This window comes from Dasypus novemcinctus, chromosome 29 (genome assembly GCF_030445035.2).
Source record: "Dasypus novemcinctus isolate mDasNov1 chromosome 29, mDasNov1.1.hap2, whole genome shotgun sequence".
In the NCBI taxonomy this organism is placed as follows: Eukaryota; Metazoa; Chordata; class Mammalia; order Cingulata; family Dasypodidae; genus Dasypus; species Dasypus novemcinctus.
This window is the reverse complement of record NC_080701.1, coordinates 13,617,530-13,643,817: the sequence shown is the minus strand read 5'-3', so window position 1 is coordinate 13,643,817 and position 26,288 is coordinate 13,617,530. Positions and strand designations below refer to the sequence as shown.

The window sequence follows — 26,288 nt, the reverse complement described above, 5'->3', positions numbered from 1 at the left end:
CCTACCATATGGAGGACCTGGATACATCTCTGCGGCCTATTGGTAAAAAAAAAAAAAAAAAAAGAAAAAGAGAAAGCATGCCTGCACAGCAAGTCAGTGCCTATGCGGTGAGCTGAGTGTCTGCATGAGTGCCAGCACAGTGAACCAGGTACCTGGATGGCAAGCCGAGTGCCCATATGGTGAGCCAGTGCCCACATAACTGAGTCATACAGCAAGATGATGACGCAATAAAAGAGAGATGAAAGGGAGAGTCAAGGTGAAGAGCAGCAGAGACCAGGAACTGAGGTGGCACAGGTGATAGGGAATCTCTCTCCACATCAGAGGTCCCCAGGATTGAATCTCGATGAATCCTAGAGGAGAAAAAATGAGAAGAGAAGACAAAAAGAGAAAAAGATACAGAGGATCGCACAGTGAATGGATACAGACAGCAAAAACAGCAGGGAGGGAGAGGGAAAATGTAATGTGTAAAAGACGGAAATTAGACAAAAAGCACAGACAAGAACACAGGCCTAAAGCAGGCACACTTAGAATACAGGGCTGACTGCATTAAAACCCCAGCCAGTCTCTTATAACTGCAGAGAACTGGCAGTTTCTAGTACAGAGCGAAAGAAATCGGGAAGAATATCTTATCACAAAAAGAACTTTGGAGACAACAACAGATCCATACATCTGAATCTCCATTTCAAAACTGCAACACATTTATTTTCACTTCAGAAATGGAGAGAAATCTTTTTTCTCAGAAGCTTATGATGCACTATGATATTTAAAATTTACAAACTAGGGCGAAGCTTACAAAGGCAGGTTATAAGAAGAGTGAGCATAAATCCTGGTTTGCACAGGGCAGTCCCAGTTAACATTTGTGGTCACAGTATAATTATTAATGGTTTCCATCATTTTATTTTTGAAAGCAAACTAGTTTGGATGATAATTTATACTGATAAATTATACCTAGTTTTATCCATTTCTTAACTCATGAAAGTTATACTTTAAGTTGTAAGGTTTAATCTCTTTGATAAGATATATCAAGTTTTGTTAAAATAAGAAACAAAATATAATTTAACCTTATGGCTTTATAAATTTAGGAGAGATTTAATGATCCACTTTAATGATGTAGCACCAACAAATTCAGAGAATTATAATTATTCCCTCTGATTCTAAATTTGCGTCATGTTGCTACTTCTAACTCTGTACTCCACACCACCATGCTTCATTTCATTTATTCATTCATTTCATTTCATTTCATTCCAAATAGTTATTGAGGATCTACTATTGCTGAGCTTTGTGATAAATGACTGGGAGAAAGTAATGAAAAGGATCAATGCGCCTCATGGATGACACATTTCTTCTTATTTGAATTTTACAGAATTTTAAAACCAGTGTGGAGCTTTTGGCTTGTGGCTACTCTTTCTCTGGACTAACGTTGCCAGACTCGCTCCAGATGGGGACCAACCAGTGCCAAATAGTTCAGTGATTTCTTTGCTATTTTTTAAGAAATACAATGTAAACATTCTAGGTTTCCACCAGTTATCAAGGTGTGACTGGACTTGAAAGGGGAAAAAGGCAAGGTGAACAATGAGAAAAACAGGATTACAACCACCAGGTGGCATTTCTCACCATTTATAAGGAGGCCTCATGAAAACACCAGTGAAAAAATCTTTTCTCAGCCACTGCTTGACAAGCATCCATCCCTAGAGGCTCAGCAGAAGGAATGTGCTATATTTAATCATCCCAAGAAATGAAAAGGATCCAACAAAGTCCACAGCCAGGCATAAAGAAAGCTCTAGTTCAACATTAGAAATTGCTCAAGAACATCATAAAATACTTTAAATTCCTTTAACACAATCCTCTAGAATTTAAGACCTATGGATGGATTACAAAAACAAATTTCCTAGTTGCTAAAAGCTTACTTTAAACTATCCTAAATTAATGGAAATCAGTCCTTAAGGTACAATGTGACTTCCACTATAGAAATGTTTTCTCTTCCTCTGTTATCTGTACTGCTCCATACATCATATATGTTATTTGATACTACTACTAAAATATTTATAGGTATGAATCTAAACTTCTAGTCTAGTAGACACGAGATTCTTGATGACAGAAACTATGTTTTACCTCTTTCAAATCATTTACTTTAGAAACTAGCACAATGCCCTACTGTGTACTTATTGCCCAACTCTATCATTGGCTAACTATGCGGAAAAGTTACTTCTCTGATTTGGAGCTTTCTCATCAGAATTCATTCATTCATTCATTCATTCATTCATTCATTCATCCAATTATTTACTGAGCAACTACAATGTGGCAGGCACATTCTGGATTTTATAAACCAATCAAAAATTCTTTCCTGCAAGGAATTTTCTAGTAGGGGTTCACAGATAACAGACAAGATGTAATATAGTAAGTTAGACAGTGATAAGTACTAATAACAGCGAAGAAAGATAGGAAATATGTTGGGGATGGGGGAGGGAGTTAATCAGAAATTTTAAATGTGGTAGACTATGGGAAGCTTGAATTAAAAAGTGCTGTTTGGGCAAAGACCTGAGAGAAGTAAGAGAGCACACCATGTAAATAACCCAGGAAAAAACTATTCAGACAGGGCATAGGACAAGCAAAGCCCAAATTAGGGCATTCAAAAGCACCCAGGTATACTGGGAAATTTAGAAAGTCAGATGCATCCCCAGGGCATAATGCATGCCCATAAAAGACCTAAAAAGACTCAGAGTTTTTGTCTTTGTCTACTCTCTAGACTTGGTAAAGCAGGAAGTTTATGTTAAGGCAGAATTGTAAACAGCCTAAGAGAATATTTAGAACACTTCATCCAACAGCAGCAGAATGAATACACACACTTGTCAAATACACACAACTCTCCACTTTAGGCCATGCATTAGGCCATAGAACCAGTCTTAGTAAATTTTGAAAGACTGAAATCACACAAAGTAACTTCTCCAACTACAATGGAATAATGTTAGAAAGCAATAAAAGAACGAAAAGGACTATTCCCATAAACGTGGAAATAAAATAGTATTCTCTTAAATAATCAATGGGTCAAAGAAGGAATCACAAGGGAAATTAGAAACTACTAGAGAGGAATGAAACAAAAACAAAACATACAAAATTTATGAGATTCAGCAAAAATAATGCCCGGAGGGAAATTTTTACCAGTTAAAACCTACATTAAAAAAGAAGAAGGGAATAGCTGAAGGCTCATTTTGCCAAGGTGGGTTCTACCATTGGGTGGGGTGGACCCATATCCTGGGGAAGACTAATGCCGTCGAATAGAGAGAACTGTATCTCTCGTGAGAAAGGACGGCTCCCAGGGCATTAGATTGGCAGGCGTTGTGGGCCCTAAGGGGAGGGGAAAATGGATGTGGAATGGATGGAACAAAGGTAAATAAGGGGGCAAAAGAGGAGTTATGTGATAGTACACAAGGATGAATATAAAACAGCTAATATTACACCAAAAACATATAGGGGACGACAGACTAATAATGAAAACCGTAAGACAAAACATAGGATAACGAAAAAATTTAGAAAACTGTACAACCTAAAGTATGGACCACATAGTAAGCACAAATGTCACCTTGTTTGAAAACTATAGTTTCGGAATCTGTACATCAGTTTCAGGAAATATGATATGAATAAGTTAAAAGATTATTGCTGTGGAAGGGAAAAGGTTTTATGGTGGATCTGGGGAAATACTGTATATTGTATATATGAATTTCGGTGATCTAAGACTCTTCTGAAGCTGACATTATGTTGGGATTCACTTTACGGGAAGTTTTGGATCACAGAGTGGTTCAACAATGGCAGCGGAGGAATACTGATATGGGATGTTATTGACAGGATATATATGGTTGACAGGGAGTTATACAGGGCATATGCCCAGGGTATATGGTAATGTCTATATATACTCATAGTGGAAACAATTAAAAACAACAGCTGGGGGGGTACTGGGCTCCTGGCCGGGGGGTCACTGTTGTGGGCCCTGGGAGAGCAGCGGCAATCCTCCAGGTGCAATGGCAAGAACCAGGAAGGAAGGAGGGCCCAACAGTGGGCTCTTGATACTAATGGCTACACTTTTGAGCCTATACACCTGCAATAAGAACAAGGCCTAGAGTAGCATTGTGCCTGGGGGTTTCCTCCTGACAGCCTTCATGTTACTCAAATGTGGCCACTCTCACAGCCAAACTCAGTGTTTAGATGCGATGCATTCCCCCCAGCGTGGGACACGACACATGGGGATGAGCCTCCCTGGCACTGAGGGATCACTACCACATACCAGCTGAAGAAGCAACTAGAAAATGACCTTGAATTAAAGATTCAATGCGGAACAGCAGAATATACCTGTCTACATATAATAACATGACTTCGGGAAGCTGTTTGACCTAATGTAAGGGGGAAATGGAAAGGAGAAATGAGATTATAAGGCTGTGAGTCTCTAAAAAAGAGTCTGGAGGTTGTCAGAAGGAATACCCCTATGTACAACTGAACAGAGTCTAAGAGACAGATAAGGCAGATACAACCCCAGGTTTGGTTCTTTTGAGGGATAAAGAGACCCACGGGTTCTATGGTCATGGCAGAAGGAGTTCACTGCCATGACAGATGGCCCTTCTTTGGAGCTGGTGTTTCTGCGTGATGGAATTGGACTCAGAGGGGATCTCTTTTCACAAGACTTGCATGCTACTTTATTGGAATCGTAGTTGGTGCTGGGTTTAAGATATATGTAGGGGATTTGAATCTCTGGACTGATAATATGACACCCAGGCCCAGAGCCTCAACAGACTTCAGCTCCTACACTTTGATTTATTGGACTTACTCCACTCAGCTAACATGGAGTTGAAGAAGGTCAAACACCACAACATGGAGCCTAGAGTGTCTACAACTGGAAGCGGGAGGAGTGCATCCAGTACCCATGTGCAATCTAAGCCCTCACTTGACATAGGTGTGCAATGGACACAACCAATCCAATGTCCACAGAGAAAATGTGGAATGGGTGTGGGAACGGTAGCCATGGTGGCTGCTGGGTGTGGGGAACGGGAGGAAGAGATGAGATGTGGAGGCGTTTTCGGGACGTGGAGTTGTCCTGGATAGTGCTTCACGGACAATTACGGGACATTGTAGATCCCCCCAGGGCCCACTGGATGGAACGTGAGAGAGTCTGGGCTATGATGTGGACCATTGACTATGGGGTGCAGTGATGCTCAGAGATGAACTTACCAGGTGCAATGGATGTGTCATGATGAGGGGAGAGAGTGTTGCTGTGGGGGGAGTGGGGGGCGGGGGCGGGGGCAGTGAGGTTGAATGGGACCTCATATTTTTTTTTAATGTAATTAAAAAATAAATAAATAAATAATTAAAAATAAAATATAAAAATAAAAAAAAAGAAGAAAGATTATAAATGAATAACCTAATTTTATACTTTACAACTTAAGGAATTACAAAAAACAATAACTAATTTCAAAGACAGAAATAAGAAAGAAATAATTAAGTTTAGAGATACACAAAATAGAGAATAGGAAAACAGAGAGAAAATTTAATAGAAGTTTGTTCTTTGAAAAGAGCAACAAAACTGACAAAACTTTAGACTGACCAATAAAAATAGAGAAAATGCAAATAACTAATATAAAAAATGAAAATGGGGATGAAACACTCAACCTTACAAAAATAAAAAGAATTATAAGAGAACACTGTGAAAAACTGTACACCAACAAATAAGACAACCTAGATAAAACTGACAAATTCTAGGAAACACACAAATTACCAAAGTTAACTCAAGAAGGAATAGAAAATCTGAACAGATCCATAAAAAGGAAAAAGATGGAGTCAGCAATCAAAAACCTCTCAACAAAGAAAACTCCAGGACTAAGTGGCTTCACTGGTAAATTCTACCAAATGTTTAAAGAAGAATTAACACCAATACTTATCAAACTCTTCCCAAAAAATAGAAAAGGGGGAAGATTTTCCTAAATCATGAGGTATGAAATGGGCTCATAAATGTTTAGAATACAGGTGATAAAGATGGATCGATGGATCAATGGATGGATATTTTTAAATGTACGACAGAATAAATTGGCAAAATGCTAATAGTTGGTAAATTTGGGTATCAGTGGGAGGGGGAGGTATTCTGATGTTCTATGTTCTATGAATTATTTTTGGAACTTTCCTGTAAATCTGAAATTATTTCAAAATTAAAAGTTTAAAAAACAACAACCACTAGGAAATGATGACTATAAATGACAGTATCAAATAGTGCTTACTTTTGTGGGAAAGGAAAGCTTTAAATTAGAACAGAACTCAGAAAGGACTTTAGGGGCATCTCCCTAAGTTTTATTCCTTGCCCTGTCTTACTCATTCATTGTGGTGGCTGAATAATGGCCTGTAATGATATCTGCAATGACAGTACTGTTCAGTCAAGTGAACAAAAGTAAAAATTAATGCAAACTGTTAATATGGAAAGTTATGCATATGATCTGGAGTATCTGGGTACTCTGTACTTTCTGTAAACATATAACTTTTCTAACTAAAAATTGTTTTTTAAACAAATCCATTTTATTGATATATTAATAAAGCATATATCCATTCAAGTGTACAATCAATGCCACTTGGTGTAATACATAGTTGTGCATTCATCCCTTCAATCATTTATAGAGCATTTTCATTATTCCAATTATAATAAAAATAATAAAAAAACAAACAATAACAAAATTAATTCCCTCTCAATTTCTCTGCGCTTCCCTTGCCACACATGGCTGCTATTCTGTTTCCTTCTCTCTAGGTTATTTGTATGCATATTAAAAAAAAAAAAAGACATATATGGAATACCACCCATATTCATATTTTACATGACGTTTTACTATGTTAAACAGCCCTATGTTACATTTTTTAACTTTCCTTCCAGTAACATAAATGTCCTCAGACTGTCCCTTTCAACCACTTTCATACCCATATCATAGCTTTGCTAGTCACATGATGTGCTCTCACCATTTCCAGTCATTTCCAAAGATTTACAAATGATCCTTTTAACCAATTCTGCACAGATTAACCATCAGCTTTCCATTTCCTAGGCTCATTCTATTTTCTGGTCACCTATATTCTAATTATTAATTTCATTGAGATAATATATTTAGTTCATAAGGGTGCAATCATACAGTATTTGTCCTTTTGTGTCTTTGTCTGGCTTCACTCAACATAATATCCTCCAGGTTCATCCATGTTGTCATACGCTTCACAACTTCATTTCTTCCTACCACTGCATAATATTCCATTGTGTGTATACACCACAATTTATTTATCCACTTATTATAATGGACACCTGGGTTATTTCCAACTTTTGAGTATCGAGAATCATGCTGTTATGAATATCAGTGTGCAGGGATCTATTCGTGTCACTGAGCTCAGTTCTTTTCAGTACATACTTAGCAATGGTACTGCCAGGTCACGTGGCAAGATTATATTCAACTTCTTTAGAATTGCCAAACAGTCCTCCACAGTAGCTGTACATTCCTACCAACAATGAATAAGTGTTCCTATCTCTCTACATGTTTTTTTTTTTATAGTTTTCCAGTATTTTAATAGTGACCAGTCTAATAGGTGTGAAATGATATCACATTGTACTTTTAATTTGCATTTTCCTAATTGCTAGTGATGTTGAACATTTTTTCATGTTTCTTCGCCAATTGTATTTTTTCATTGGACAATTGTCTTTTCAAGTCTTTTACCCATTTTTTAATGGAGTAATTTGTCTTTTTATTGATCATTTGTATGATCCCTTTATGTATCTTGGATATTAAACCCTTATTTGATATGTGATTGCCAATTTTCTCCAACTGAGCCGCCTGCCATTTCACACTTTGACAAAGTCCTTTGAGGTGCCGAAGTGTTGAATTTGGGAGAGGTCCCATTATCTATTTTTTTCTTTTATTGTTCATGCTTTGGGTGTAAGGTTTAAGAAACTACTGCCTAAGACAAGATCTTGAAGATATTTCCCTATTCTAGGGGTTTTACAGTTGTTGCTTTTATAGTTAGGTCCATAATCCATTTTGAGTTAATTTTTGTATAAGGTGTGAGGTCAGGATCCTCTTTCTTTTCTTGTAGGTACAGCTTTCTAGTTTTCCTAGCACTATTTGTTGAAGAGACTGCTCTGGCCCAGCTGGGTGGGCTTGACAGCCTTATCAAAAATCTCTTTATTGTAGTTATGAGGGTCTACTTCTGAGTTCTCAATTCCATTCCCTTGGTCATTCAGTCTTTATGCCAGTACCATATTGTTTTTACCACTGCAGTTGATTAATATTCTTTAAAGTCAGGAAGTGAGAGTCTTTCAACTTTGTTCTTCCTTTTTAAGACATGTTGGGCTCTTCAGGGCCACTTACCCTTCCAAATAAATTGAATTATTTGCTTTTCTATTCCTGCAAAATAAAAGCTGTTGGAATTTTTATTGGGATTGCACTGAATCTGTAAATCAGCTTATCAGGGGTTCTTAACAAGGGTCCTTGAGCTTCAATTGAAATTCAAAAAGACATTATTCTTGTGGGGATATGTTGGTGTGCATGTGATATATTTATTAAATAATACACAATATAGTGTGGTCTTAGTAAGGTGTCCGTGGTTTTTACATGACTGGCAAAGGAGTCCACAGAACAAAAAAGATTAAAAACCCTGATTTAGGTAGAATTGATGTTCTTCACAGTATTTAGTCTTCTAATTCATGAACAGAGAATGTCCTTCATTTATTTAAGTCTTCCTCAGCTTCTTTTAGCAAGGTTTTTTTTTTTTAGTAATGTTTTGTAGTTTTCTGAACACAGGTCCATTATGTCATTGGTTAAGTTTATTTCTAAATATGACTGTTTTAGTTGCTATTATAAATGCATTTTTTTTCCTGATTTTCTCCTCAGATTGCACATCAGTAGGGTATAGAAATATTATTGATTTTTGCATATTAACCTTGTATCCCACACTTTGCTGAACTCGTCTATTAGTTCTGGTAACTTTGCTGTGGATTTTTCAGGACATTCTAGATATAGGCTCATATCATCAGCAAATAGTGACAGTTTTACTACTTCTTTTCCTACTTGGGGGACTTTTATTTCTTTACCTAGCCTAATTGCTCTAGCTAGAATAATACTGAATAATAATGATGAAAGTGGGCATCCTTGTCTTGTTCCTGATCTCAGCAGGAAAGTTTTCAACCATTCACCGTTGAGTACAATGCTAGCTGTAGGTTTTTCATATGTGCACTTTTCCATATTGAAAATGCTTCCTTCTATTCCTGTCTTTTGAAGTGGTTGTTTTTGGGTTTTTTTTCCCAATGCCTTTTCTGTACCAAGAGAGAGGATCATGTGATTTTTTGTTCTTCAATTTATCAATGTGGTTTATTACACTATGGATTTTCTTATGTTGAACCATCCATGCATACCTAGGATAAACCCCATTTGATTGTGGTATGAAATTCTTTTAATGTGCTTTTTTATTTGGTTTACAAGTATTTTATGGAAGATTTTTGTATGTATATTTATTAGCGATACTGGTCTTTAATTTTCTTTTTTCATAGTATCTTTGTCTTGTTTGGGTATTATAGAAAGTTTCATAGAAAGAGTTTGGTAGCATTCTTTCCTGTCCAATTTTTTGGAAGAGCTTGAACAAGAATGGTATTAGATCATCTTCAGATGACTGGTAGAATTCATGTGTGAAGCCATCTGGTCCCAGGCTTTTCTTCTGCTGGAGGTTTCTGATGAGTGTTTCAATTCCTTCACTTGTGTTTGGTTCGTTGAGGTCTTCTATTTCTTCTAGGGTCAGTGTAGGTGGTTTTTGTGTTTCTAGGAATTTACATCTCATCTATATTATCTAGTTTTTTGGCATACAGTTGTTTTAGGATCTCTCTTATTTCTGAAGGGTCAGTGGAAATGTTTCCCCTCTCATTTCTGATTTGTGTCTTCCATCTTCTTTCTCTGTCAGTCTATCTAAGGGTTTGTCAATTTTGTTGACCTTCTCACAGAACCAACTTTTGGTTTTGTTGAACCTATTTTTTGTTGTTATTGTTCTCAATTTCATTTACTTCTGCTCTGATCTTTATTATTTCTTTCCTGCGGCTTGGTTTGGGATTGATTTGCTGTTCTTTTTCTAGTTTCTCCAGGTATGTAGTTAGATCTTCTATTTTAGCTCTTCTTTTTTAATGAAGCATTAAGAGCTATAAGTTCCTCCCTCAGCACAGCCTTTGCAGTGTCCCATAGGTTTTGCTATGTTATATTCTCATTTTCATTTGTCTCGATATTTGCTGAAATCTCTTGCAATTTCTTCTTTGATCCACTGATTATTTAAGAGTGCGATGTTCAATCTCCATATATTTATGAATTTCCCTTTTCCAGCCATTATTACTGTAGACACATCTTTTTCTCCCTTCATCTTTGCCATTGTGTGCATCATGTATCTTGGGGCACTCAGGTTAGATGCATAAATAGTATAATTATTTCTTCTTGGTGAACTGTTCCTTTTATTAATATATATAATGACCTTCTTCATCCCTTTTAACAGTTTTGCATTTAAAATCTAATTTGTCTGATATTAGTATCGCTACTCCAGTTCTTTTTTGGTTACTATTCACATGGAGTATCTTTTCCCAATCTTCCACTTTTAACCTGGCTGTGTCCTTATGTCTGAGGTGAGTCTCTTACAGACAACATATAGATGGCTTATATTTTTTTATCCATTCTATCAGTCCATGACATTTGATTCAGGAATTTAAGCCATTAACATTCAATGCTATTTCTGTAAAGGTATTACTTACTTCATCTATTTTGTCCTTTGGTTTTCTATTGTCACACTGTACTATTGTCTGTCTTTTTGCCTTTAATATACCCTTCCCAATAATCTTCATTTCTACACTCTTCTCCAAATCTCTCACCCTTACTTTTTTCCTTTCAGGCTGCATCACTCCCTTTAGAAATCTCTAGTAAGTCTTGTCTTTTAGAAAATATCTGCAAATCACGTATCTGACCAAGGACTCACATCTTCTCTCTCTCTCTCCCCTTCTCTCTACCTATATATACATATATATTCAAAAAATCATACAGCTCAACAGTAAAAAAACAATTAAAATTTGGGTAAACCCCACCACTGCTGCTGGCTTAGCTACTACCAGACCGTGGGAGGAGCTACAGCCAAGGCTGCCGGCCCTAGTCATCATCAGGGCAAATGAGAGCAGGAGGCGGAGACCAAGGGGCCGCCCCCATCCGCAGCAATTCAGACACCACGCCGAGCATCAGTCAGTCCCTGTGGCCTCACATAGGAGGCACCTGTAGGTAGGAACAAGAAGGTCATTGCAAGGCAGGTTTTGGGAACAGTGAATGGCTCAATGTAAGAAATGGATATGGTTTCATCAATAGGAATGACACCAAGGAAGATGTGTTTGTACACCAGACTCTCATAAAGAAGAATAACTGGGACATGGATATGGCTCAAGCAATCGGGTTCCAGTCTACCATATGGGAGGCCCCAAGTTCGATGCCTAGGGCACCCTGGTGAAGACGAGTTGGACCACATTGCAGAGAGCTGATGGCCCATGTTGTGGAAAGCTGTTGTAGAAAGATGACACAACAAAGGGAGACGCAGAGGAGAGACAGTGAGAGATGCAGCAGACCAGGGAGTTGAGGTGACTCAAGCAATTGAGTGCCTCTCTCCCACACCAGAAGGCCCCAGGATCAGTTCCTGGTCCCTCCCCTAAAGAGAAATACGAGAAGAAAACACAAGCAGATATGGAAAGAACACAGAGCGAATGGACACAGAGAGCAGACAAGAAATGTAAATAACAAGTGGCAGGGGGGATAAATATTTTTTTAAAAATAATTTTTAAAAAAAGATGCTGTATCAAATTGAGGAAGGACTTTAAAAACTTAAAAAAAAAATAGAATAAGAACCCCAGGAAGTACCTTTGCAGAGTAGGAGATGGTAAGACTGTGAAACCTGATGTTGTTGAAGGAGAAATGGGGTGAAAGGCAGCAAACATCACAGGCCCTGGTGGAGTTCAGAATCATTATAGACGTTACCCACATTCTAGCGGTCCTCCACACAATTACCAGCAAAATCACCAGAACAGTGAGAGTGGGGAGAAGAATGAGGGATCAGAGTGCTCTCCAAGTCCAGGCCCAGCAATACTGGCCCTTCTGCAGGAGATGATTCCCACCTTACTATATGTGGAGACCCTTTGGGCATCCATCACAGTATTCCAACCCTCCTATGCAAGAAGTGATGGAGGGTGCTGACAGCCAGGATGCAGGAGAACAAGTAGACCACTGAGACAGAATATCTGTTGAGGTTACAGACCACAATTCCATAGCCTAGAGAGGACAGCAAAGAAGATAAGGAAGATCTAGGAGACGAGACCCAAGGTCAGCAGCCACCTCGACACTGGTATGACCCTAACTTCAGTTACAGACATAGACCGCCCCCCCCTCCCCAGAAAACCCTAAACCAAAAGATGGCAAAGAGACAAAGGCAGCCAATGCACCAGCTGAGAATTCTTCTGCTCCCAAGGCTGAGTAGGGCAGGACCAAGGAAATGCCAGCTTCCCATCTCTACCATCATCCCATTTAGTCATCCAACAAGAAGAAATGAATGATTCCAGCAATAAGACATGAAGACCTTAAGTGTTTGCTTTTTGCCCAGATAACTAGAACTATCTATGTTATCTATGGGGCATGGGTTTTTATTATTTTTACCTAAAGACATCTCTGTTTGGTGATGACAAACGTGTTTTTTAAAAAGTCTACTTTTTCTCAATGCACCTTGAAAGGTTTCTGCATTGTTTCATATCTGTTCAGGTTAGGATTTTTAAGAACCACATTTTTAATTTGTAATGAAAGTTTATGACTTAACTTAAAAAAAGTCAACAAACTGCAAGCACCTGTTAATAAAGGTCTTAGATAATTGTCAACAAATATAAATTGGCAAAAGACACGAAAAAGCAGTTCACTGAAGATATAAAATGTTCAACATCAGTAGCCAATGTGGCTAGGCAAATTAAAAACACAAGGCGGTATCACTACATACTTATCAAAATGGCTAAAATAAAAAATAGTGCTAACATCAAATGCTAGTAAGGATGTGAAGAACCTGGATCACTCATACATTGCTGCTAGGAATGTAAAATGATACAGCCAACCTGGTAAAGAGTCTGGTAGTTTCTTTAAAAACTAAACATGCACTTACCATAGGACTCAGCAATTGCACCTCTGGGAAATTATCCCCGAGAAATGAAAACTTATGTTCACACTTTGTTTCAACATTTACCAACTGAAGGGCCTTTCAGTTGCACATGAACATATATAGCAACTTTATTTATAAGAGCAAAAGACTGGAAACCACCCAAAGGTTCCTCAAGAAGTAAATGGTTGGGAAGCAGACTTAGGTCAATGGATAGAGTGTCCATTGGGAGGGCCACAGTTCAAACCCAGGGCCTCCTTGACCTGTGTGGAGCTGGCCCATGTGCAGTATTGATACATGCAAGGAGTGCCTTGCCATGCAGGGGTGTCCCCCGCGTAGGGGAGCCCCACATGCATGGAATGCACCCCGTAAGGAGAGCCGTCCAGTGAGAAAAAGGTTCAGCCTGCCGAGGAGTGGTATCACACACACGGAGAGCTGACGCAGCAAGATGACGCAACAATAAGAGACACAGATTCCTGGTGGTGCTGACAAGAACACAAACCAACACAGAAGAACACACAGCGAATGGATACAGAGAACAGAAAACTGGGGCAGGGAGGGGGAGGAAGAGGAGATAAATAAATAAAATCTTAAAAAATAAAAAATCATTCTTCCTTCGATTAGTATACAATCAAAAATTGAGTAGAACAAAAGATATGTGGGTACCTAGACAGCTCCACTGAGAGCACCTGAACTGATTAAAAAAAAAAAAAAGTAAATGGTTAAAAAAAACATGGTACAGCTATATCAGAGAATATTATGCAGCAATAAAAAGAAACAAACTTTTGATACACAGAGCAAACTGGATGGATCTTTTGGGAATCTTGCTAAAAGAAAAGAGCCAATCTCAAAAAGTGACAAACTGTTTTATTTCAGTTTTTTTTTTTAAGATTTATTTTTATTTATTTCTCTCCCCTTCCCCCTGCCCCAGTTGTCTGTCCTCTGTGTCAATTCGCTGTGTGTTCTTCTATGTCTGCTTCCATTCTTGTCAGCAGCACCGGAAATCTGTGTCTCTTTTTGTTGCGTCATCTTGCTCCATGTGCATCATCTTGCTGCATGCATGCAGCACCACTCCTGGGCAGGCTGAACTTTCTTTTGCACTGGGCAGTTCTCCTTACAGGGCTCACTCCTTGCATATGGAGCTCCCCTATGCAGGGGACACCCCTGCATGGATGTCACTCCTTGAGCGCATCAGCACTGCGCGTGGGCCAGCTCTACACAGGTCAAGGAGGCCCGGAGTTTGAACTGCGACCTCCCATGTGATATGCAGATGCCCTATCGATTGAGCCAAGTCCACGCCCCCTGATTTCATTTATATAACATTCTTTTTTATTTAAATCGAGCATCTTTTTTTTTATTTTTTTTTAAAAATATTTATTTCTCTCCCTCCCCCCCAACCCCGGTTGTCTGTTCTCTGTGTCTATTTGCTGAGTCTTGTTTCTTTGTCTGCTTCTGTTGTTGTCAGCGGTACGGGAATCTGTGTCTCTTTAGTTGCATCATCTTGTTGTGTCAGCTCTCCGTGTGGGTGGCGCCATTCTTAGGCAGGCTGCACTTTCTTTCACACTGGGCAGTTCTCCTTACGTGGAGCGCTCCTTGCGCGTGGGTCTCCCCTACGCGGGGGACACCCCTGTGTGGCATGGCACTCCTTGAGCACATCAGCGCTGCACATGGGCCAGCTCCACATGTCAAGGAGGCCCAGGGTTTGAACTGCGGACCTCCCATGTGGTAGACAGACGCCCTAACCACTGGGCCAAGTCCATTTCCCTATATAACATTCTTGAAAGAAAAAAATTACAGAGATGGAGAAAGATTAGTGTGCAAGAGTTAAGCATAAGTTGGGGAAGATGGTGGGTGTGACTATAAAGGGTAGCTCAAGGGAGTTCTGTATCTTAATTGAGATGGTGGTTACACACAAATCTACATGAGATGAAATTGCAATAGAACAATACACACCCACACCCACAAATGAGTAATTATAAAACTGGTGAACTATGAAAAAGCTCTGGATATTGTACCAATGTCACTTTCCTAGCTTTGACACTGTGCTATAGTTATGCAAGATATTACCACTGGGGAGCCTTGGTGAAAGGTACACAGAACTATACTGTACATTTTTTTTGCAAGCTATAACCACTTCAAAATTAAAAGTTAAAAAAGAAAGAAATTGTATTGCTGAGTTTTTAAAGCCATTTATGAAAGATATGCCATTCATGTAAAACATTCATGCACAAATTTCAATTTCTTTATAATTGAGAGAAAAGTAGAATTCTAATGCTAAGGAGCTTTATGAACACATTTTTTAAATAGTTCATTTTTCAGGTGTTTCTATATGATGCAAGAAGGGGCAACCATGCTCTCACAGCACTCGGATGAGAGATCTTGGAGAAGGCATGGGAGACTAAAATGGTTCAATAGCAGGGATCAGAAAACCATAGCCGACAGGCCAAATCTGGCCCACAGCCTGTTCTGTTGCAGCCAAGGAGTTAAGAATGCTTTGTTTTTTGTTTTGTTTTGTTTTTACAGTTTTAAAGGAGTGTACAAAATAATGCAAAGAAAAATATGTAACAGAATTCATTTATACTTGTAAAGCCTAAAATATTTATCTAGTCTTTTACAGAAAAAGTTTGCCAACCCCCTGTTCTACAATTCCTCGATAAATTATAGGCCAGCCTTAGAAGGAAGCCAAGGATAGTATTAAAAAAAAAAAAATCTTAGCCTTTTGTCACCCAATTGCCCTGTCATGGACAAGTATTCAACTTTTTAGCCATTCCCAATCCTGGAGCCTCCATTAGTAAGAATAACATTTCAAGGTATTAGACTTGGCAAAGCTTACCAGTGGAATTGCTGCCTTTAGAGAGCCCAAACTCCTGTATGAATTTCTAAAATCATGCCCCCACTCAGAAATACAGTGAGCCTCATCCACAGCAATAAGTGTGATACCTATAAAAAAGAAAACACATAAGTGGAAAATTAAGTTAACATTCAAAAAGAAAGAAGGAACATCAAAATCAGTATCAATTTCTTCAATAAAAATAGATAAATATTGTAAGAAAGAGAATAAACCCAAATCAAAGTATTTGGTGCATATAAAAATATAAGCAAAAATAACATCAGCACCAAAAATCACTATTGGTAATAGGGAAAGGGCATAGAGGTATAAGGATAAAGAAGGAAATATATTTACACATTAATTCAAACAATTTATTTATTGGATTTGAACTTTCATTACTATTCCTCTCAGAAATTGCTTACTATTACTTTGCCCTCAAAGCTATATCACTCATGAGTCATCTGCAATAATAATGCTCTTTAAAAAGATCTGTCCTATTTCTCTTTGGTAATACCTTCAATTTTATTTCATGGATTAGCTATCAAAAAGAGAGAAAGAGTCAGCACATTTCTACTGAGATTAAGTGCATCATTATCCATCATTGATCGATTATCATAATGCAGAGAGCCCTTCTGAAAAGTCAATATTGGAAGAAAGGATGACATCCACATTTTCTAATGTAAAATGGTAAGGAAAGAACTAAATCTCATCATTATAAAGTAGATAAGAAGAAATATTAATTTCTTCATTCTTCCTCTATCCTAACCCCTCCACTCTGCCTCTACTCCCCCTACCCACACAAATTCAAATCAAAACTAAACAAGAGTGTGTAATAATGCATTTCACGAAAGAGCTTCATTATTAAAGTGTCTTTGGATACTTCAAAGTAGTGGCAACAAATTAATACTTAATGTTTTTTCTTAAATGGGGATGATCATTTTTTTAAGACTTACCAGAATAATAATGCTCTGCCACTATTAATTTTATAAATGTGCTCTGCTAAGAGGCAGGGCAACCAATCAGAACAGCAAACAGCTGGGGGCCCTCCCCAGTGTTAGGAAAGGGAGGAGGAATGATCTTCAAAAGCCTTACCTGGGGCCCCATGCATGCGGCTAACCCTGCAGCATGCCTACAATCCATGTCTCAGATTGTACACCTATTCCTTTTCTTGTTTCTTAAGAACTTTACTCCCTTGCCTACTGTGATGGTTAGGCTACTCTGTTGTTTGGTCAAGCAAGCACTAGGCTAATTGCAATACAAGGACATTTATGGGCTTTAGTCATCAGTGAATTTCGTGCATAGATGGCTCATTACATCTATGATAAACCAGGGAGACTGCCCTCAGCAATGAGTGACACTTTTATCCAATCAGTTGAATGCCTTAAAAGGGACAGTGATTTCAGCATTCTGAGAAAATTTCCCAGCTCATCCTTGGACAACCAATGTCTGCTGGAAACTCATTAAGGATCTTCATTGGACTTTCACGGGAGCCTCTTGTTTGCAGCCTGCCTGAAGAACCTGGACTTGTGAATCCCCACAGTCACATGACAGACTCTTATAAAATCTAATACTATTTACACATATCTCCTGTCAATTCCATTTCCCTGGAGAACCCTGACTAATACACCTACCTTAACCAAAAAAAAAAAAGTGCTCTGCAGTCAAGTTTGCCTGGATACAGAACCTGATTCCACCTCCTTACTATTCGTAGAACCTTAAACAAGTAACTTAAACTTTCCAAGTCTGTTTCCTCATAAACAAATTGTGTATAATAACACCACCTAACACTTTCTAGTTACTCTTAAAGTTAAATTACATAATTCAAAGAAAATGCTAAGATAGTGCCTGGCACAGAAAAGAACTCATTAAAAAAAACTACTACTACTACTACTACTACTACTACTACTACTACTACTTTTAGGGTTACTAAATTCCCACTATGATCCCAAACTTTTAGGAATAAAAAGATTAATAAAATATATGCCCTTGAGGAGCTCACATGATTCTAAAAGAGAAGGTAGACATGCAAATGAAAATTACAATTCAGTGAGATTACCAATTACAGTTGGGTCCTGAGAATGTATGGCGGGGAGGGGGACAAGGAAAGAGGAAGGAATCCATTAAATAGGAAAATCTCTGGTTACTACGCAGTAGCTGGGAAAAATTCATTGTTACCACTACACCCATTTGGCTTTAAAAGATAAATCACCCAAAATTTAAAGTTAAATGGTTAAAACAAGATGAACTCCTCTATTTTAAAATCCTCATTCACTTTAAAAGCCGTATTACAGGTTTGGCAAACTGCCTTTAATGGTGCTAAACTTTTTACTCTTGTGGCAGTTTGAAGTTTTGTGGACCCCAGAATATCCTGTTCTTAAAACTAATCCATTCTTGTGTGTGTAAAACTACTGTAGGTGGGACCTTTTGATTAAATTACTTCAGTTAAGGGCCTTTGATAAGATTGCATGGCCCAGGGTGGGTCTTAATCCTCTTACTGGAGTTGTTTATAAACAGAGGAATTAAAAACCTCAGACACAGAAAACAGCTGCAGAGACCAGGAGGAACCCAGAGGCTGAAATCAATGCAACAAAGAAGCTGAGAGGAAGCCACTTTAGTCAGAAGCGGAAGGCAAGCAGGAAGGCAAGCAGGCCAGGAGGAGAGGGGAGACGAGCAGATGCCTCCATGTGCCTGATCACCACAGCTGTAGCTCAGTGAGAAAAGCTTGCCTTATGATGCCTTGATATGGACACTTTCACGGCCTCGGGACTGTAAGCTTTTAACCTAATAAATCCCCACTATAAAAGTCAACTCATGTCTGGTATGTTGCTTTGGCAGCATACAGCAAGTTAAAACAACTCTCAAAGAGTTCAGGTGAGATTTACTAACATTCACTTTAAATGTGCAAGTCCAAGTATCTGCCCAGGCTCTACCTGTACTTCACTGTGCCATATGTGTCATTCAAGCTCTATTTCCAAAGTTGAAAGAAAGCTGATTGGTGTTAAGGAATCTCCATTTAAAATTATGCTTGCTGTTTTTGGTTATAAAACTAAAGAGTATTTCAATAATTTAACATTTACCATAAAAATGATATACCTGATTAGCTAAATGTCAAACTATTATATAAATACCATTCTGAGTATATTTATTTTCCTAAGCATTTTCAATTTCCTGCTAACAAAAGCCAACGGAAAGTATTTCAAAATTAAATTTCATTTAATTTATCCCTATTGTACAACACAGAGTCTACCAAAGAGAGCATTTTTCATCCATCAGGTATAGAGGACCGTGCTCTAATAATTGCAATATTCATAGTTTAATTCATTATAAAAAATAAATAAAAAAATTATAACTACCGTATGTCATAAAAGGATCTAAGTTAATATTCCTTTTAATTCCATTATAGAAACAAAGCAAATACAAAAATAGAAAAAACAAAACAACTACCAAAAAACATACCCAGACTATGGACACAAACCCTAGCTTTTCTAATTAAACTATGGCATTTATAAAAAAGGTATTTAGTCTTAATCCATACTGAAATACTCAAAAGAACTTATACAACCTGATAGGAAACATATCAAATTCTTTTTCAATTAAGGCAAAAGTATAATATGCCAAAATAAGGGAATTTAACAGCTGATAAATGAACACTTTGATAATATTTAACCAAAGTTAATTTCTGCCCTCATTCTTTTGTTGGTGTTTAACACACAATAAAAGACACAAATTTGTTTTCATATATAGTAAGAAAATTTGTTAAATACTGTCAGGAGTTACAGGCAAATAACATTAAACGAGCTGTTACAATGTTAAAATCTTAACCTAACTGGAATTATTTTAATGCATAATTACACAGAGACATCATTTAACACTGGAAAACTCAGTATTTTAGTTCAACTGAATGTCTAAAATACGGGCATTTGCAATAGAAGCCACAATTGCAACTCTTGGATATCTAAGCCTAAAAACCAAGAAGAAACAAACAAACAAAAAAATTTTATGTGCAAAAAAAAAAAAGGCATCAGCTTTTGAATAAGTCTATATTTATATTTCCCAAGAAATAAGTTTTTACAGTTTAAGATTTTTTTTTAATAACCTACTCACTGGTGACAATTAATCAAAGGTACTATGGTTTCCAACCTTTGCTGTATATCAGAATCACCTGTGAAAACTAGCAGTGCCAGGGTCCCCTGCTGAATCCATTAAATCAAAATGCTTATAAAGTTTGGAGGCTGGTGACCTGCATTATTCTAAAGGTTCAAAGGTGAGCCTCATGAACAGCAAAGGTAGGAAACCATTACACTGATTTAATTTAGATTCAGAATTTGAAAAAAAAAAAAGTTAAATTAAAATTTCATCATTCAATATCACATATAAGTGCCTAGTATGTACCAGGTACTATTCTAGGAAAACATAAATTTTAAAAATACTACTTTTCCCTCAAAGAAGTTTACAGTCTAGCAGAAGGAAACAGACCTATAGAGAAGTAATTACAAGACAAGTCTACTTTTACAGTAGGACTCATAGGGCACAACTGTGGCAAAAGACTTGGAAAGGCAGAAATTATCCAGAGGCATATCACTTGAAGCCAGGGGACGGGGCGGAGGGGATGACACACCATTAGTATCCATCCATAGGTTGAACTTTAAAAGATAACTCAATACATATTTATGAAGATCCTACTTTAGGACTTACCAATATTAGCCTGAAGATGTTGGAGTAAGTCCAAATTACCTGAACAGAACTCTGGAGTCATGTACACAATTTGATACTTGCCTCTGTAAAAAAACAACAAAGAGCAGGAAAGGAAACATATTACAAATAAAGAAAACAATCAACTCAATGAATTATAACCTAAAATCATAATATCTGATAAAATTTTAAATAACACATTATGCCACAGACTAAAAATTAAATATATGATACATATATGTATGTATATATTCAAATTTATTAGTTCTTTGCTTTTCTCTCTTTGATACAATAAATTAAAAAGTGACAAAGCCGTGGGAATATTCAGCACTAAAGTGACATGAGATACCAGATTCTGATTTCCTGCAGTCTAGCCCCAAAAGTAAAGTGTTTGAGTAAAATGATCAGGTCTATAGTGAACTCTTTATGATGTTATCACTCCAGCCACATAAGACTTTATTAGTCCCCCCATCACATGTCTCAGGATTAAACCACAGCACCCATGTTTATCCTATGTATACTGGTCTCTTGCCTATAATTTATTGGACCAGAGATAGACACTATATCAAAGCCAAGCCAATTAAAGACTCTGTACTAGAATCAGGAGGTCAGACCAAGAAACAAGCAGTTAGTCTATTCAAGTGACAAGACCTCAAGTATATAAAAAAAAAGAAGTTGCAGAGCAGTATCTCGTTTTGTGACTAGAAAAGCAGAGGATACTTATCCCTTCAGAAAAGAATAAGGAAGACAGAGAGGCTATAGATAAAAATAAAGTCCTATTATATTTTCAGTACTCAATTCCGTCTCCTCCTGAGGACTGGTTAAATTCTTTTCAGTGGGATTCATGAGACATTTCTGTATCCTTAATATAAAATTCAATACTTGTTTAAACTGACTTAATTTCCATTCCAGGTAGAGAGAATGTTTATAATAAAAGGTAAGTCTAGTGCAAAGGAAAGAGAGTGCCCTTTCCATTCTACCAAATGAAGATATAGATCAACTTAAATAAAAGAAAACTTTGTTTTCTATATTAAAAGAGTTTACCATATTTAATCTATTTACTCAACAAATATTTGAGTGTGTACAATATGCCAGGCATTGTGTTCTCATTAGGAATTAATTATTAACAAAAGAAACGTATCTTTAACTTCATGAAATTAGTACAGTATTCTAATTAACATAGGAAGCTGTATAAATAGTAAGTTCTGCAGTCAGATTGCCAAGTCTGAAAATCGGTTCTACTTCTTACAAGCTAAATTATTTTAGGCAAGTTATTTAACTTAGGTGTGCCTCATTTCTTCAGTGTAAAACAGCAATAAAAGAAGCAGATTTCGCTCAACTGATCGAGCATCTGCCTACCACATAGGAGGTCCAGGGTTCAAACCCCGGGCCTCCTTGACCTGTGTGGAGATGGCCCATGCGCAGTGCTGACGTGCGCAAGGACTGCCCTGCCATGCAAGGGTGACTCCGCGTAGGGGAACCCCATGCACAAGGAGTGCACCCCTCAAGGAGAGCCGCCCCAGGCGAAAAAAGCACAGCCTGCACAGGAGTGAAGCCACACAGACAAAGAGCTGACACAGCAAGATGATGCAACAAAGAGACACGGATTTCCAATGACGCTGACAAGAATACAAGCAGACACAGAAGAACACACCGCGAATGGACACAGAGAACAGACAACTGGGAGGGGGGCGGGGAGAGAAATAAATAAAAAATAAATCTTTTTTAAAAAGTGATGAAAGTTCTAAAGATGGCTAATTCTTTATAGCTCTAGACTCAAGGTGACCACAATCAAAACTGGAGCAGGCATTCTTATTGAAAGATGATTTCAAGGGAAGTGGACTTAGCCCAGTGGTTAGGGTGTCCCATCTACCACATGGAAGGTCCGCGGTTCAAACCCCAGGCCTCCTTGAGCCGTGTGGAGCTGGCCCACGCGCAGTGCTGATGCGCTCAAGGAGTGCCGTGCCACACAGGGGTGTCCCCACATAGGGGAGCCCCATGCACAAGGAGTGTGCCCCGTAAGGAGAGCTGCTCAGCGCGAAAGATAGTGCAGCCTGCCCAGGAATGGCGCCACACACACGGAGAACTGACGCAGCAAGATGACGCAACAAAAAGAGACACAGATTCCCTTGCCGCTGACAACAACAGAAGTGGACAAAGAACACGCAGCAAAATGGACACAGAGAACAGACAATTGCGGGGGGGGAAGGGAGAGAAATAAATAAAAATAGATCTTTAAAAAAAAACAAAGAAAGATGATCCAAAAATGGAGGACTTGCACTACCTGATTTCAAGAGTTATTACAAAGCTATAGTAATCAAGACATCATCAAAATAGACATAAGGATCAATAGGACAGAATAGAGCCAAACATAGATCCACATATAATGTGGTCAATTTATTTTGACAGTGGTGCAAAGGCAAATCAGCAGAGGAAGGAAAATATTTTCAACAAATGGAGCTATAACAATTGGATAAGCATATGTTAAAAGAAAAATAAACTGCAGTCAATACTTGCATGTTATGCAAAGTTTACTCAAAATGAACCACAGATCTAAATGTAAAACAAAATATAAAACTTCTAGGAGAATACATAAAAGAAAATATTTGTGGACTTGGATTGGACAAATGTTTCTTAGGTTCAACATTAAAAGTATGATCCATAGAAGGCCAAACTGACAAAACGGATATTATCAAAATGAAAACAACTGCTCTTCAATAGATCTGTTAGGAGAATGACAAAAGAAGCCAAGAACTTAAAGAAAATATTTGCAAACTGTATCCAGAACATATGAAGAACTATCAAACTCGATAAGACCTATAACTCAACAACAAAAAGACAACCCAATTAAAAACAGGCAAAGACTTGAATACACATTTCTCCAAAGAAGACATCTAAATGGCCAATGAGTACATGAAAAGATGCTAAATAAAAATGAGATACTTCTTCACTTCCACTGCGATAGCTATTATTTAAAATAAAAATAAAATAAAAACACAGAAAGTAAGTGTTGGCATGCTTGCAGAGAAACTGGAACCTTTGTACACTATTGGTGAGAAAATAGTTTGGAGGTTCCTCAGAAAAAGTAAAACACTGAGTTACTATATAACCCAGTAATTTCACTTCTAGGTGGAATATACACAAAATAAAACTGGAAACAATGCAAATGTCCAGTAACAAGTGAATGCATAAACAAATTGCAGCATATTGGAATCCACTAAGCAATAAAATGGAATTAATTACTGATACATGTAACAAAATGGGTGAATAGCAAAATAATCATGCTGTATGATTTAAGCCAGACAAGAAAAATTATATACAATTTTAGAAAATACAATCTATAGTGATAGGAAGCTGAGCAGTGACTGCCTGGTGGCAAGGATGGGGGAAGGCAGGGATGGGCTGGAGGAATGGATTACAAAAAGGAATCAGGAAAGTTGGGGAGTGATGAATATGTACATTTTCTGGATTCTGATTATGGTTTCATGGGTGTAAACATGTCAAAACTTATCAAACTGTACATTTTAAATTTACAAAATTTATTCTGTGTCAATTACAATACCTCAATTAAGGTGATTTCAGAAAGAAAACATATGTCCAGAAAGAGAAGTTTATAGGAATGATCATAGCAGCTTTATTAGTAATAGCCAAAAACTAGACAGCCTGGGCATCTATCAATAAGGGAATGAAAGGGAAGCGGACTTGGCCCAGTGGTTAGGGCCTCTGTCTACCACATGGGAGGTCCGCAGTTCAAACCCCGGGCCTCCTTGACCCGTGTGGAGCTGGCCCATGCGCAGTGCTGACGCGCGCAAGGAGTGCCGTGCCACGCAGGAGTGTCCCCTGCATAGGGGAGCCCCACGCACAAAGAGTGCGCCCCATAAGGAGAGCCGCCCAGCGCAAAAGAGGGTGCAGCCTGCCCGGGAATGGCGCTGCACACATGGAGAGCTGACATAAGATGACGCAACAAAAAGAAACACAGATTCCTGTGCCGCTGACAACAACAGAAGCAGACAAAAGAAGAACACACAGCAAACAGAAACAGAGAACAAAAAACGGGGGGGAGGGGGGAGGGGGGAAGGGGAGAGAAATAAATAAAATAAATAAATCTTTAAAACAAATAAGGGAATGAAAAACAAACTGGTATAGTCCTACTATGGAACACCACTTCGCTATTAAAAAAAAAAAAGCAACCTACTGATACATGCAACAACATGGAGAGGTCTCAAAAGCATTATGCTGAATGAAAATAAAAACCTTTAAGAGTTTAAACTGTATTACTCCATTTACATGAAGTTCTAGAACTAGAATAAAACTAAACTATGTTAGGAAAAAATAGTGAGTGATTTATCTCCGGGTAGGAGATGGACGGTTCAACTGGGGAAGGACATGAGGGAACTTTTACAGTGACAGTAATATTCTGTATCTTGATAAGGGTTTGGGTTACATTATTTGCATGGTTATCAAAACTTAGTGAATGTATATGTGTATATTTGTCTTGATATAAACATAACACATAATTAATATATACAGTATATATTAAGATATATATACACACTTTTTTTTTGTCTGAGATGATATTCTTGTTACAAATTATGCCATGATGGGATTGAGGAGGCAGGAAATCTACAATCTGATCTCTGCTCAGCTACTAATTCACAGAATGACTTTGAGAAAATTACTTTCTCTGGGGGTCAGTTGCCTCTATAAAATGAGACAAAAGATCATACTCTCCAAGTTTCTTTCCAATACCAAAATTTTACAATTCTATGATTACAATGCTAATCTTACCCAAGAACTGACAACAATAGTTTTAAGTCTGAAAGATTTTCATGTTAACAGTTCTGCTAGTGTACTGTTAAAGAAAATAATTCTTCAAATCATCCTTTTGTACATGAATCAAATAAAATGTTTTTGTGTGTGCAAAATTCTTTCATGTACTATAGAAATATGACCACAAAAAGAGAAACCACATAAATAACTCACAATTTAATATCCTCTAGAACATTTTTTGACTGTGCTGACCCAAGGAAACAAGCTGGAATATTGGACATTCTGTAAGAAGAAAAACAAATATTTTCGAGCTATGTACACACTAAAAATAGCAACCTCATTCTTACGAAAGAAGGAGAAATAAATATAACAATGTGTATTCCTCTTTTTGTATTCCCCTTTCTTATATAACTCATGTACTTTAATAAATAAATTCTTTCAAATACCACACCAGAAGATGGATTCTTACAGTAGGTCTTTAAAAAAGATTAAACCCTCATTGAATGTTTAAATTGTTTCTGTTTTTAAAATAATCCCCTATATATTTTATACTTAGCTAAAGACAAAGGGTAACAAAAAGAGAAACAAATTTTGAGATATGCAATGTAAACTGGCATAAAACATAACACTTTTTAAAAAATTCAGCAGGGGCCATCTGATAATCTTGAATATCAGAGAAATCATGAAAGGGGGTAAAGCTCCTTCACCAACAAGTGATTTATTACTAATAAAGATAAAAGTAGTACTTACAGAAATGTGATAATGGTAACTAGATTTTAACATACATGATAGATCAGATGCT

General features: G+C 37.6%; 1 protein-coding gene and 1 pseudogene across 7 annotated transcripts in view; one reads left to right on the top strand and one right to left on the bottom strand.

Annotated features, from left to right (window-relative positions):
* WRN (WRN RecQ like helicase) overlaps positions 1–26,288 on the bottom strand; it is a 186,284-nt gene that overhangs the window by 58,627 nt on the left and 101,369 nt on the right. For all 7 annotated transcript variants that reach the window (XR_011647751.1, XM_058290102.1, XM_058290105.1 and 4 more), the window contains exons 15-17: positions 25,700–25,768; positions 20,720–20,802; positions 16,028–16,134 (exon numbers count right to left, since the gene is read on the bottom strand). Coding sequence is in view for 6 of the 7 variants with exons in the window: in XM_058290102.1 (XP_058146085.1) it covers positions 16,028–16,134; positions 20,720–20,802; positions 25,700–25,768 (259 nt within the window). In the remaining variant the exon portion in view is untranslated. The remainder of the gene's footprint in view (positions 1–16,027; positions 16,135–20,719; positions 20,803–25,699; positions 25,769–26,288) is intronic.
* LOC139437819 (Y-box-binding protein 1 pseudogene) lies at positions 78–12,534 on the top strand (annotated as a pseudogene).